This window comes from Eubalaena glacialis, chromosome 10 (assembly GCF_028564815.1).
Source record: "Eubalaena glacialis isolate mEubGla1 chromosome 10, mEubGla1.1.hap2.+ XY, whole genome shotgun sequence".
Lineage (NCBI taxonomy): Eukaryota > Metazoa > Chordata > Mammalia > Artiodactyla > Balaenidae > Eubalaena > Eubalaena glacialis.
In genome coordinates this window covers 105,381,831-105,397,523 of record NC_083725.1, presented here as the reverse complement: position 1 = coordinate 105,397,523, position 15,693 = coordinate 105,381,831, and the positions used below count along the sequence as shown (strand labels likewise).

The window sequence follows — 15,693 nt, the reverse complement described above, 5'->3', positions numbered from 1 at the left end:
GCTAATCTACAGGAAGACTGCCGGACATCCACCCAGAACCACACGGGAATCACTGCTTTCCTCCCAAACCCTCCTCCTTCTCTTTGGGTTTCCACGGTCAGTGCCCAGCGTCAGCCTCTGCCGCCTCCTTCACCAGCACAACCTGCCTGTGACGAGGGCCCAGGACTTCTACCTCTGTCTCTCGTCTGACTCTCCAGCTCAGTCCCTGCCCCATGACCTTAATCCAAGCCACCATCACCCAGCGCCTGGCTTACCGCCACCACCAGTCTCCTGCTGGTCCCCCCCATCTCCTGGGTGGCTCCCTCCACATCCATTCTCCAAAATGCCAGAGTAAGCAGTCCAAATACAAACTCGATCATGACATCTACTGCTTAAAATCTTTCAATGACTTCCCACTGCCCTGAGGATAAATAAAACCCTCACGGAGCCTCAAGGTCCTTTAGGACTGGCCCGCTGCCCATTTCTCTAAGTCTTATCTCTTGCCTCTCTCCTCTCAAGGACTGTCTGCCCAAAGTTCTTGAATGCTCTCACTTTCCTCAAGGTCTTCAAGCAAGTCTTCTCTCTGCTGGAAAAACTCCCCTGTCCTCCAACCCCCCCACCTGCCCACTTCTCATTCATCAACGCAGTTTGCAGAGTTCACAGGAGTTCCAATCCCAGGGGCTCCTCCATTTCCTAGCCATGTGCCTTCAGACAAACTGCTTGACCTCTGTATTATGTTAGCTTTCTTTCAGTCAGATGGGGATAGGACCTACCTTATTGGAGTGCGTGAGGAGTAAATGAATTCACTGAGGCATTTAGAAGAGTATCTGGTAAATGGTAAGCTTTTTAACAAACATTTTGTCTTATTACTATTATTAACATCATCATCTTCCTACTACTTCTTTTCTTCCACACCTTGGATTAAATGTGACTTCTTCCAGAAACGTTTAAACCCCTGAAGAGGTGCTCCCATAGCTGGCTCCTGCTAAACTTTTCGGAGCTGCTTATGTAATGATCTGTGTCCTCTACTAGAACAAAGAAGGTAGCGACCAAGGCTTTCTTGCTCACCACTAATTTCCAGACCCAGTGCGGTACGCCAAGCACACAGTCAGCACATAATGACTACCTGCTGAATGAATGAATGACCCGATTCCACTGTTCAATCACTACAAAAGTCATTCAGATTGCCAACTATAATCGAAATTTCTTCTGGTTAAACCTAAGCCCATTTTGCTGCTGTTTCCTCATTTGGAGGACTTTAATTTTTTGTTTAAAGAAAAAGAACATCCTCTCCAGTCTATTGGCCCAATAAGAATCACTTATATTAATTTCACAATAAGGATAATTTTTTTTTAAATCCATCTATAAAGAAAGCAAGCAGACTTAAAACATTCTTGTCTATAAATGTAATACACATAAACTAAGAAATGGGGCCACTAAAAAAAAAAATCACAAATAGAAAATAAGGACATATTGTTCTCTCAATTCTTTTTTTTTTAAATAAATTTCTTTATTTATTTATTTTTAGCTGTGTTGGGTTTTTGTTTCTGCGCAAGGGCTTTCTCTAGTTGCGGTGAGCGGGGGCCACTCTTCATTGCGGTGCGCGGGCCTCTCACTATCGCAGCCTCTCTTGTTGCGGAGCACAGGCTCCAGACGCGCAGGCTCAGTAGTTGTGGCTCACGGGCCCAGTTGCTCCGCGGCATGTGGGATCTTCCCAGACCAGGGCTCGAACCCGTGTCCCCTGCATTGGCAGGCAGATTCTCAACCACTGCGCCACCAGGGAAGCCCCTCTCAATTCTTTATAGTGAAGCTTCCAAAGTCCTCAGCTATTCTTCCTATGGTCTTACCAAAAGCAAAGTAAAATTTCCATTATTTGCATCTACCAAAAACCATTCTTATTGACCCCACTACCCTCACCCCCGATCTCCAATTAGTAAAGACTGGGAAATACTGGGTGTGCTGCTTGTGGTTCTCATTGCATAGCAACACAGAGAAGTTTCAAGTTTCCTCTTTTTTTTTCCTAATCTATTTCAAATGCACAAACACAGAACTAGCCTAAAATAGAATCTCTATTTAACCGTCAAAGTTATAAGTAAATATTTAGTACAGAAATCACTTGAAGTTTTAACACTATTATAAACCAAGCCCTGGTACCAAGAATAGCTATCTGGCTAAAAAGCCTGCATGTATAGTCCACTGCCTTCTTCTAAGGCTAGCCCGACCCCAGTCCAGTGTTTCCCAAAATGCATGATCTTAAGAATCAACTTAATTTGTTAAAAATACATTTTCCCATGTTCTTTTCTTAGAGAGTTTGATTGAGTGGGTCTGTAGTGAAGCCCTAGACTCTCTATTTTTAACCAGCACATCCAACTGATTCTTATGTCCCATGGATATTGGCATAAACAGACCTTTCACTTTCAGACAACATTTGAGGAAGTCTCCGACATATAAGCTCTTGCTTATTGCTTATCTAAGGTATTGCAAATTGCCTTAGAATCACCCTTATCAGGAGCTTTGGCAGGAAATTTGGCAGGAGCCCGGACTCAGAAAACCTGGATTCAATTTCTTGTGTCATTTACTAGCTATGTAACCCCTATACCAGTCCCTGCAGCTCCCTCTGGTCCTGGTATATTACGTGGAAATAATAACTATAGGGTGGTTATGGCAATCATTGGAGAATACTTGCAAAAGCAATTTGTAAATTAAGATGTCAACATTACGGTAAAATTTCATGAATTCAGCCTCCTCTAATTCAGAATGTGTGAACATCATTGTCTAACCCCTGTGGGTTTTTTTTCACATTATCTATAAAGAGATCATCCCCTCCTTTCTCATGACAGGCAATGATAGGTATTGGAACACACAGATAAGCAGATGCTCCCTGTTCCACAGCAAGATTATGACTGAATGTGCAAGATTAGGGGAGCTTGCTTACTTTATTAGGTCTGTTTATGTGACGAGATGGGAGTTTCAGTAATCATTAAAGCAAGCTTGGCAATATTTCTACTGGAAGTGAGCTTGGTGGTGAGCAGTTACTGCCGGCATTACAGTAAAACCAATCTGGAGAATGAGATTTCTACATACGAGGAAGGTTAAGGGAACTCTAAAACTGGAATTTAAACTTCTAAAGGATACTGCACCCTTTGCTGGCCACCTTGAGAAGCAATCCTAAAAACTATACAGTATTTCCTTGGCAATTTAGTGTCATCAACATCACCTGTAGTTAGGGCTATAGGCACAGCCAAGACTATAGATAAGAGACATTGGATCGACCCACTTGGCTTGTAGCACTATACACAGTGAAAAAGTCCCCCGGTCTTAATGTCCATGTAGGAGTGTACCAAGAGTAGGAAACAATGGTACCCTCGGGGCTACAGAGATGTGTGCCATTTCTTCAAGAGTTCAGGCTCTTGTACAGAGAAGGCTTTTTACCCCATACCAGTTGCGGAAATGTGATGAAGTTCAGTTCTGCCAGCATTCTTACTGTTACCACTCATCACCTCTGCCTGTCCTCCTCACCAGTTTTCCTCTCTGAATTCATCCCTGACAAATCTCTTCTATTCTGCTGTCAGGGCCTGCTGCTCATCACTCCTACCACTGCTTTTAATCAACCGACCACCGATGCAACCCCCATTTTCTGCTCTTTGCCACTGACCCTCTTGCCTAAACAATCTCTAACTGGATGAATGAACTTGAGCAAGTCATTACCTCTTCCAGCTTATTTCCCTAATAGTTCAACTGAAGAGGTCACCAACAGCCCTTCCAGTTTTGTTATTCTATCATTAGTCTCTTCTGCCTCCTAATGATTTTTCAATTTTCTCAAGTTTCTCACAAAATGGCTGACTAAACTTTTGTAGATTATCAACCAACTGCAGTATTCATTTCTTTCCATGAAGCAAACAATGCATATATTCAATGCTCTGTGGTTAACTTTCTAGCAGTTATTAAGTATATACATTGACCATTCAATGCCTTTACTACCAAAGAGATTTTCCAGGAAATTCAGCTCAATGTCCCCAAAAAGTCTGAAGGCTCTAGAAGGCGTGGGTTCATTTTCTCAGGCCTTTAAAATAACAAAACTACATTTTGGTCAACGAATCTTAGAATTCAGTTTTTTCACTCATTCATCTCAGCCTTACCAATTAGCAAGGTTTTACTGGAACTTTCATTGGAAAAGTCTTTCTTACTAAAAGAAAGCCTACTTGTAACAATTTTATAAAGACTTGGGGATGAATAATAAATATATCCATTAATATTGAAATGTTTATTAAATCTGGCAAAGTGGTTGATTTCCTACAGCAATTTCCTAACACAAGTATGAAGGAAGATTAGCTTATTACCAATGCTACACAAGGACATCTCTTTGCTCTCACTGCATTTCACACTTTCAAAACTGTTATCCCAGCTCTGCTACAATAATTCCATAACCAGTCTTTGTCTAGTCAGTCTGGGTTTAACTTCAATCTAGCTTTTTAGGTGTCACTTGAGGTTTTAAAACAAAGAGGAAAAGAGGTGTACAAACTATTTTGTAAAACATAACCAAAAAAATACAAAAGCAAAGCAAAACACCCCATCCCCATCAAAATATAATTCAAAGAAAATATATTCATTCACTACGTATTATTTATTGTGCACTCTCGAGGGGCTTGTAGTTTAGAACAAAGTCATGAGTGCAAGCACAGACACATACACAAACAACCAAAAAGGTAAAGTGTGGAAAAGCCCACAAAAAAGCACAAAACAAGCACTATCAGAGTTCCAAAAGTACATGATGGCTTCCATGTGGGCAGCTGCACATAAACATTCAGAATCCGGACTCTGAAAAGTAGGTAGAATTTCATGAACAGGAGGAGTAAGGAAGAGTGAACAACAGAAGAAAGAGCACTCCAGGCAGAGAGATCAACATTCAACAACCACTGAAACTACTGAATGTCTCTGCACAAGCAAAAGGACACAGAAGCAGAAAGAAGCGGTAAGTACAGGCACGTCTGGGACACAAAGACATTCAGGGCAGTCTAGTTCCAGGGTCTATACTATGAGAACTTCTTCCTGAGGTTATAGTCTATATTTTGTTTTCAGACTAAATAATTTCATTTTTAGAGGTGGGGAGACCACTAATATTTCTTAGATTTACAACTAATAAGAGAATATAGAAAGAGAAGATAATTCCCCACAAAAAATACATTATCCCTCAAAAACACTGGAATACCTGAATATATTCATTCATTCAACAACTATGTATTAGCACTTATTTTGTGCAGGCTCTGTCCTAGGCACTTGAGATACATAAGTGAACAAGAGAGACAGATCTTTGTCTTCATGGTGCTTCCATTCTAACAGGGGTAGACAAACAAGAAATGTCATACATGAGCAAAGTATGCAGTATGGGAGATGGTGACAAGTGGGGTTTTCATCTAAACAGGATGAGATGGGAGACTGGAATTGACGTATATACACTATTGATACTATGTATAAAATAGACAACTAATGAGAACATACTATATAGCACAGGGAACTCTACTTAATGCACTATGGTGACCTAAATGGGAAGGAAATCCAAAAAAGAGGGGATATATGTATATGTATAGCTGATTCATTTTGCTGTACAGTAGAAACTTACATAACATTGTAAAGCAACCATACTCCAATAAAAATTCATTTTAAAAAAATAAATAAATAAACAGGATGAGAAGACATTGGAGGGATCTGAGCAAAGGATCACATGATCTGACTAGAGCTTTTCAAGGATCACTGGCTGCTCTGTAAGAACTGATTATAGGGGAGCCAAGGTGGAATCAGAAGGACAGGAGGCTGTTATAATAATCAAGGCAAGAGATTTTGGTGGCTTACACCAGAGTGGTAGAAGGAACTGGATACTGGATATTTTGAAGTTAAAGTCAATAGGATTTCCTAATAGACTGTATGTGGGTGAGAGAAGAAGAACTGAAAATGACCCAAGGTTTTTAAAATGTAGTTGAAAAGTTGCACAGAACCAGATTTTTCTAAGTCCATCGTATCTCAGGTTCACTAATGGGGACCATATTTCAAGGAACCACTTAGTAAATCTTTTCACAAAGCAAGCAATTCTCCTGGAGTACTGTGAATCACCTCCTAATCAATCTATTCACAACTTCAGATTTCCAATAGTTTATCTGCTGAGTGAACTACATTATTTCTTGGTTTCAACAATCTCTTTTCATCAAATAAGAGCAATGTATACAAATAAAGATGTCTTAAATATATGTTACTTGGCATCCATAAAAACACACAAGATGTTACATGAGAACCTCATTTACATCTCATTTCACTGTCATAATAACCCTGAAAAGTAACAGCCCCATTTACTAGATGAAGAAAGCTATGCTCAGAGGTTAGCAATCTTTGTCCAAGGTCAAACTTCTTAGCAAGTAGGAAAGCTCAGACCTGCTGTACTGACCCTAAAGCCAATCTTCTGTTAGCGTTACTGTTCCCCAATATCATACTCCTGAGAGGCAGTAATTGTTCAAAATCTTTAGTTTTCTAGTCTTTCCTCCTTTCCCCCAATGACTAGATCATTTAAGTAGAAATAACTTCACTTAATAGTGGTAAGGATAACTTTTCAGAAACTGGATAGTCTCCCTGGAATTGCCAGTTAGAGACCAGGCAAACACGCTTTTTCACCAGACAAAATGAATAAGAAAACAAAGCATTCCTTCTGAGAGGGATGTGTGGCAGGCTTCTCAACTATCACACCATGGTCCTATGGAGTGACCTCGAGAAAGCAATAACCCAGTTTCAGGGTTCATGCAATGTTATCATCCAGTCCCTGGTCAAGAGCAGAACTTCCCATACCACAGTGATTAGATTTTCCCCCAGGGAGAAATAGTCCTTGAAAGATGATAACCAGAAAGTGCACAGAAATGGCCTCCCTTACTATAAAGTATGAATTTGCATTTTTTTAAAGGCAATTTTAACTGAGATTATGTGAATAATCTGCTCTTCTCTATCTCTGTGACAATGCAACAGCTTCAGAAAGATCATAGAAGCAAAAACTTCTGTTTAAAGTTGCAACTCAGGGCTTCCCTGGTGGTGCAGTGGTTAAGAATCCACCTGCTACTGCAGGCGACACTGGTTCGAGCCCTGGTCCGGGAAGATCCCACGTACCGCGGAGCAACTAAGCCTGTGCACCACAACTACTGAGCCTGTGCTCTAGAGCCCGCGAGCCACAACTACTGAGCCCGAGTGCCACAACTACTGAAGCCTGAGCACCCAGAGCCCAAGCTCCACAAGAGAAGCCACCAAAATGAGAAGCCCACGCACCACAACGAAGAGTAGAACCCTCTCTCCACAACTAGAGAAAGCCCACTCGCAGCAACGAAAACCCAACGCAGCCATAAATAAATAAATAAATAAATTTACTTAAAAAAATAAAGTTGCAACTCAGCATTACCCTTCTGCTTAAAATCCCCACAATTGTCTTCCATGTTCTTAAACAGCCCTGCTCACTGGCCCCTGAGCCCCTCTCCACTCCCATCTTACATCATGCCTACCCTTTCTTGGCTCCAAGCATTCAGGCCTTGTTTTAAGGGGACTCTGCCCTTTCCCACCTCAGGAGCCTAGCACCTGCTGGTCCCTCTGCTCTGTCTGCTACTCTTCACTTCCCTTCAGATCTCAGCTCAGTCATCACTCTGACCTTCTTTCACAAGCTCCCACAGAACCAAGTGTGTCTGCCTTCCACCACTTAACAGGGCAGTTTGTTCCTGATTCCTGTTTGCCATCCCACTGGTCTGTTACAAGGTCCATGGCCAGCCTCAGGAGGATGTGGATGGTGGGTGGACAAATGAACAGTGTTGGATCACACTCTCCACCAAGATGGTGAAGGCTTCACCCTCCCTGCCTCCTAGCCTTAATCGTAATCTATCCCAGAAGGCAGAGATACAAATTGCTATATTTTAATATTTTTATGTTCAGGAAAGATGAGCAGGAGAGAAATGGAATAAAGGATCTGTGCTACAGACTGAATTCATATGCTAGAAACAAAATGTATATGTTGAAATCCTAACCCCCTCAATATAATGGTATTAGGAGGTGGGGTCTTTGGGAGGTGATTGGGTCATGAGGGTGGAGCCCTAACAAATGGCATCAGTGCCCTTATAAGACACCCCAGAGAGCTCCCTGGCCCCTTCTGTCATGTGAAGACAGAAAAAGAAGACAGCTATCTATAAACTAGGAAGCAGTTCCTCATCAGACACCGAATCTGCCAGCACCTTGATCTGACTTCCCAGCCTCCAGAACTGTGAGAAATGTTTGTTGTTTAAGCCACCTAGCCTAGAGTATTTTTGTTATAGCAGCCTAAACGAACTAAGAGACACTATTAAATAAAATTTCTTTTAACTTATCCTTATCTACAAATGGCTTTAAAGGCAATGGAATTGATCTATTCAAACCCACTTACCAATGTACTCTGCTCACTAACTAAATCTTTCAATAACTTTTTTCTGAAACTGAAAATTACCCTCAACCAACAAAAACAAACAGAAAATTAGTTTCGAAGCTCAACAGTCTCACTTGAGTAGCAAAGGTAATCTGTTTGCTGAAGATGCAGTCAGCCAGCTAATAACCTTTCCTTACTAAGCCTTATCTTGTCAATTAGCTCAAGTGATTAATATATAATGTTACAAAGGCTAATAATATTACTAATAAGTTATTAAGCATTTATGTACTAGGCACTGCACCACCTGTTTTACACAGAATAAGTATTTTCATTTACCCTTCACAACAATCCTATGAAACAGGCTCCAGTATTATCCCCATTTTGTAGATGAGGAAAGTGAGGCTCACAGATGTTTACTACCTTCCTCAATGTTACACTCTAGTTTAAACTGGAGGAGCTAGAATCCAAGTCTAGATTTGAGTCTCTGAGGTCTCAGGTTTGACCCTTAAATAGGAAACTTATTATTGCACAGAAAGGAAGAGGAAGAACAAAAAGAAAAAAAAAAGGAAGCAGGAGACTATGGAGGCTGGTGTGAGGTTGGAGGGAACAGCTCAGAGTACAGAGGCTGAATTTCTAATTCCAGGAAACCATCCTCTTTAGTTTTTCCTCCAAATAAGACCAGGGCATGCTTTTAGGGCCGATCCTCCAGTTGCATCTGTTTCCTCTTGCACAGCTCTAGCCCTAGTGCTTTAAGGTTGCCGCTGCTAACTCCAATCTGGAGACTTTGTTCCATTTAGGCCTATGGACTCCCTTTTCAGAGATGAAGTGAAGAATTAATAAATATCTTCAAGAACTTTTATGACTAAGTTCATCTGTTTCTCTGCCCTCCACCACCTGCCCTGCTTTAAAAAAACAAAAGAAACAACCAAACAAAAAAAACAGCTTTTTTAAAAAACACTGTGATCAACATCAAAAACAAACTCACCAGCAAGAACAGGTCTACCAGAATGTCAACAGGGAGCATATTACACTAACCAAGCTGGACCTCCGGAGAATCACTAAATCCATTTGAGAATGCCAGACTGATAAACAGAAAACAGCATTCAAGGTCAGGTACTGATGACAGTCAAACCCTTCGCTTTGTTAAGCACCTTGAGTGCCTTTCCAATGTGTTCATGGTTACAAATCTGAAGAAAATCCCGAGCTACTTGATTCTAAAATGTGCTACTTATCCTGCAATGCTTCCAGAATTACCAAGCATGTCCAGATTTGAAAGTGTGCCTTAAATCAAAAAGCAATAAAGTTCCTAAGGTATAAAGGAATCCACCCCAAGTATCCATGTAGTCTGTAAGCCAATCCCCACCACACACAGCGTGTAGACGTTGCATAACGGACAACTTGGCTTTGCATCCTGATCCTGTAACTCACCAGCTATGAAACCACAGACGAAGTCATTTACCTAAGCCCCTGTTTCCTTCTCTGTACACTGGGGATTTTGGAGCACAACTCAAAGAGAAATTAATGATAATCTATGTGAAGTGCCTGGAACACTTCAAGCATTCAATAAGTGATAGTAATATTTCTTCTGGACTTGCCAAGTTAAATAACATCTCATACATACATATGTACATACATAATCATGTAATACCTCAAAACCTAGTTAAAGAAAGGGACCCACTGTCAGTGGGCCCTGGTCACTCAAGTAGCCTTCAACAGTTTGAGGTAACTAGACTAATCCTGCACAGCTGTCCGACGTAAAAACACAAATTATGTACCACACCTGATTTTGAGAACCCTTTGATTCTTGTAGCTTGGCTAAGCAGAGCCAGCTTTGACGAATGGCTTTTCCACAGGAGAACCCCACCACCCCATACCCTTTTTAAGTCCTCATTGTCTACTGAATTAGGAAAACCTTGCAATACTACAGAGCCAAATGAGTTCCATCAGCTTTGGAAAATCTCAGGGATCTGCTAATGCAGATGTGCAGAGGGCAAAATACAGAGGAGAAGACCCTTTGCAAAATCTAACTCACTCCACAGAATGGAATATTTTTTGTTGTTGTTGTTAAACTTCATACTTTATTTGGATTTCATTAGTTTTCCTTTTTTTATTTAATTAATTTTTATTGGAGTATAGTTTGCTTTATAATGTGTTCATTTCTGCTGTATAGAAAAGTGAATCAGCTATACATATACATATAGTCCCTCTTTTTTGGATTTCCTTCCCCACAGAATGGAATATTATTCAGCAATTAAAAAAAAAAAAAATGAAGCCACTGAAACGTGCCACAACATGAAGGAACCTTGAAAACACTGTGCTAAATCAAAGAAGCCAGCCACCAAAAACTTCACATTATCTCATTCCATTTACCTGAAATATCCAGAATAGGGAAATGTATATAGACAGAAAGACTAGGGCTCGAGGGGGTGGGAATGAGGGAGTGACAACTAATAGGTACAGGGTTTCTTTTAAGGAAGATGAAAATGCTCTAAAATTAGGTTATAATGATGGTTGTGCAACCCTGTGAATATAATAAAAACCTTGAATTGTACACTTTAAAATGGGTAAATTGTATGGTCTATGAGTTATATCTCAATAAAGCTATTTTAAAAATCTAACTCATTAACTGATTAGTGGATCCTTCATTCTTTGCTGCCTGGAGCTATATCCTCTCCTTTAGAAACTAAGAGCTCAGAGTGTTGTCTCAAGTTTAAAGGATAAAATATCGTGGCTTTGGAAGTATAATTACCTTGTCTTTGCACCTATCACCTCCACTTTATTTTTATTTTTTTATTTTTTTTAAAGATTATTTATTTATCTGGCTGCATTGGGTCTTCGTTGCTGTGCGCGGGCTTTCTCTAGTTGTGGCGAGCGGGGGCTACTCTTTGTTGCGGTGCACAGGCTTCTCATTGCGGTGGCTTCTCTTTGTTGCAGAGCACGGGCTCTGAGTGTGCCGGCTTCAGTAGTTGCAGCACGTGGGCTCAGTAGTTGTGGCTCACGGGCTCTAGAGCACAGGCTCAGCAGTTGTGGCGTACGGGCTTAGTTGCTCCACGGCATGTGGGATCTTCCCGGACCAGGGCTTGAACCCGTGTCCCCTGCATTGGCAGGCGGATTCTTAACCACTACACCACCAGGGAAGTCCCCACTTTATTTCTACATCAATCATTTTAGATGAACTCCAATGATGGAAGCTTGCTCAAATAAATGCAAAATGTGTCTACGCTCAAACCAAATTCTACAGATTACATTCTCTGTTGCTCCACAGCAAGGACTATTCTCTTCTTAGCACAAACTGACCACCTTTGTTAGCAATCTTCTTTTCATTACTTGCTACAGTGACCTTCAAACAACTTGAAGCTGCACTTTCACAGGATCTCTTTGTTCTCGGAAGAGATACAGAAAGTGTCCCATGACAATGGCAGGCAAGAGAGTCTTACCTCCTAAATTGGCTAAACCCACCTGCTAGGGACCTAGTGAAATCAGCGTAATTCACTTGAGTGGGACTGTTACTGGAGAGAACTAGGGAAGGGATGACCCAGCTCTTGATTAGAAGATGAAGGAGATAAATTAGAGGATGGGCCATGTAATGGATGGTCTTAAAAACCTACTAGACTAAGGAATCTGTGGTCTGGAATATTTTTACAGATTGCAAAGCACAACTGTATTTCGGGGATTTTCCAAGGTTTTTTTTTTTTTTTTTTTTTTAAATGTCTAGAAGAGCTTATATCTGATCAATATGCCAGTTACTGTGGGAAAAGACAAAAAATGAGGACCCACAGTCCCTGCCTCTCAGATTCTAAAATTTGAGGGGGAGAAATTAAACATACTCACATACAGAGACTTAAGAATAACAAGTATAAAAATATACTACCAACTCAACACACATTATTATGTAATACTTAAAATAATTGGTTATGGAGAGGAAGATGTTAAATAAACATCAGTATTAGAAACTAGGCAATGCCTCCCTAATGACACCAAGGTGCCCTAAAACCGAGTTCCCTTATTGAGTTTATGATTAATCTCTCTACCCAAAACTTTATTCCTTCTCTGGTCCCCTGTGACCTCAAATCCTGTGCTAACTGAACACTAATCAACCAGAGTCAGATGACTGAAACCGCCACTGTCCATAACATCATTAATGTACTAAAACTGCTGTTGTCAATAACATCATCAACGTATAAACTCAGGTTGTTTCTCCACTACAAGATGAGCTCACAGACCCCTGAGCCATGGGCCACCTGGCCTGGGAATCATAAACCAGAGACACCCTCACTCCCAAAACTATGATTAGGAAATGTTACAGAAATGTCCCTAGATGATGATTAACCCCAGCCTCTTTGTTCTTTCCCGTAAAAAAAAAAAAACCAAAAAACAGAATCTTAAACTCAAAGACCAAGTTGAAGTGGATCTAAGGCTTGTCTCCCACTCCCCTACTTGGTGCCCCGCAAATAAACCCTTACTTTGCTGCAAACACTTACTGTCAGAGTTTGGCTTTCAGCACCACAGGCACACGAGCCCTTGCCTGGTTAGTTACACTAATAATTGGTTAAACAAATTACCTATTTTTAATCACAATTTAACCCTAATTATTCAAATGTCATCTCTGCTGGTTTGTTTTTCAAATTATTTCAGTTTTTCTTTGTTTTTCAAAGATTCCCTGAATTTGGAGACATAAAGGAAGACGTATTTACTTTTAAGATCCAGGCCACCACGTATAAGTAATGTTAAAAATAACAACTTCATTATTTTTTCTACTTAAGTACTTAAAAAAGACAGTTTTCCCAACAAGAGAACTGGATAACATTTCACTTTATGATACTATGATCCTCTCTGTTATATCCCAGTGTTCTAGTTCAAATTTCATTTCCAAATCTTTTAAACATTGCCCTTAATTTATCAAACATCCTTCCTCTGGGGCCAAATCTTTTCAATATAAATAATACTTATGAAATGACAATGTCATATCACTTGGCTTTCTACTATGGATTCATATACAGATGACTTGGTCCCTTTGAGTTATTAGCCACTATGGTCAATTTTAGATAGTTGAAAAAAAAAAAGTTTTTACCATAAGTCTTTGCTTACAAATTACAAAACTTATTCATCTTGATATACAATTTCCTAAGGCACTAGGGTCTTGTTCAAAAGTCAAGTGGACTTCCTTGGTGGCGCAGTGGTTAAGAATCCGCCTGCCAATGCAGAGGACATGGGTTCGAGCCCTGGTCCGGGAAGATTCCACATGCGTCGGGGCAGCTAAGCCCATGTGCCACAACTACTGAAGCCCGCACACCTGATGCCCGTGCTCCGCAACAAGAGAAGCCCCAGCAATGAGAAGGCTGCACGTCGCAACAAAGAGTAGCCCCGCTCACCACAACTAGAGAAAGCCCGCGCACAGCAACGAAGACCCAACACAGCCTAAATAAATAAATAAAACATTCATTTAAAAAAAAAAGAGTCAACAAGCAAGTTTTCCAAACGTGACAACCAAGAATTTGGGCTTATCAACCGTGAAATTACAATCTTGATTATAATCAAGCTGAGCACTTCACTTGCTTTTTCAACGATCAAAAAACAATTAAGTGACTTTTTAAAATATGTATTATGTTAATAGCTGCTTCACATATTCATTCCTACTTGAGATGTTTTCTCCTTTTGTTGCTGTCCCAAAATGTTAATTTATTATGTTTTTCCTACTAAGTTGTTGAAATGTTTTTGAGTGAATAAAGTTAAGAATGTGGAGTAACATTATTTGTGTACCTTATTTGAGCCTAGTCTGAAAGCAACCCCTAACTACCCCAAAATTCAATAAAATGCTTTGTGAAGTGAACATTCAATTATAAAACAGCAGAATGAATAATCACATCGGAGAACGGCATATCACTCGGTTTAAAAAAAAAGCTAAAAGAACCAAAAATAAGGAAAGAAAATTAGCAAAAAAGGCAGAAAAAGAAAAACAGTAAGCGCAAAACTTTCCTCAGATGTTTCCCAACTTCTCCAATCTGACCTTTCTCCTCCATCTTCAAAATCCCCCGACTAGATGGAACAAGACCTGTTTGTTTAGCTCACTTTCTGGGAATACTTTTTCCTGCAAATGTCCTTCTGCAGAAAGTATTTCCGATTTCTACATGAAGAGTTACCGTTTTGCAGAAGCAATAATTCTTGCTACTCATTAGGACTCCAGAACAGTTAACCAATTTTTTTTTTTGTAAATTACATGAACTAGGCCGAATCCAAGGTTCCAAAGAGCAGAAAGTCTTCTGAAATTCTATGTCCTCTTCCTCCACCCTCGCCCCCCAAAAGGCAACAGAATGCTTTTCATCCTGAGCACAGGGCCAGTATTCAAGACAAAGACTTTGTTTTAAAAACACTCATAAGGGGCGAGCCAAGGTGGGTAGAGTGCGACTGAGGAAGCAAGCAGCAAGGCGACTAACTCCGTTAACCCGGAACGGCTTAAAGGACACAAGCCCCAGGGAGTTCAGGCCAGATTTCTCCCGCGCCCACCAAGTGGCACTTCAGATTCGCTGACTTAAGCCAGCTATGTATTTAGTATTTAAAAACTCTACAAGTCTAAGCAAGCCAGAAAATGGCTTAGGGGACAGGCAGGTATGCGGGACGCAGAAGTCTCAGAATGGAGGAGAGGGGAGCTGGGGACGGGAAGGCCAAGCGCTGGGCCCAGAAGTGATCAGCGCGTACCAGGCCCGGCCGGGAGCCGCGCGAGCTGCAGCAGGAGCGAGGGGGCCGGCGGCCCTGGATTCGACTCACCTGCCCATTCACCGAGCCCCGGTCCGACCCCCGCCTCGTGACCCAAACCCCAGACCCTAAGGGCCGTGAAGAGCGAGCACGAGATGCGCAGGGCCAGGTAGGCCACGGTGCCCGCGCCCACCCAGTACAGGAAGCCGGCGGCAGGCAGAGCGCTCTCCATGGCTTTCAACCAGGCCTCACTACCTTCGTGAATGGAAAAAACAAACGAATGAATGCAGGCAGAGGCGCCGGCCGTGAAGATGAGGACTACCGTGATAGGCGATGCTCCCACACAGCTTTGAGCCTAAACCCCGCCCATGGCACCATATCCGTGCCGCCATTGGTGATCTATCTTTCTCTCTGCATGTAGTGCGTCGGTCATTGGCTGACCCTAGTTTCACTGCCCCGCCCACGATCTCCCCCTTGCTCTCACCGAGCCGCGTTTCCGTTCTAAGGCGGTGGATCGCTCACCTGCCAATCAAACTTCAGTCCCGCCCAACGTGTCCCCACGCCCCCAGGATTCCGCCAGACGGTTGCACGTCTCACCGCCGCCAAAT

The 15,693-nt window shown here is 41.5% G+C and overlaps 1 protein-coding gene across 1 annotated transcript in view; it reads right to left on the bottom strand.

The window, feature by feature from the left end:
- The window catches only part of HSD17B12 (hydroxysteroid 17-beta dehydrogenase 12), a 165,233-nt gene extending 149,792 nt beyond the window's left edge, over positions 1-15,441 (bottom strand). The window contains exon 1 of the mRNA XM_061201606.1: positions 15,158-15,441. Coding sequence (XP_061057589.1) covers positions 15,158-15,317 — 160 coding nt within the window. The 5' untranslated portion in view covers positions 15,318-15,441. The remainder of the gene's footprint in view (positions 1-15,157) is intronic.
- Positions 15,442-15,693: the final 252 nt, after the last annotated feature.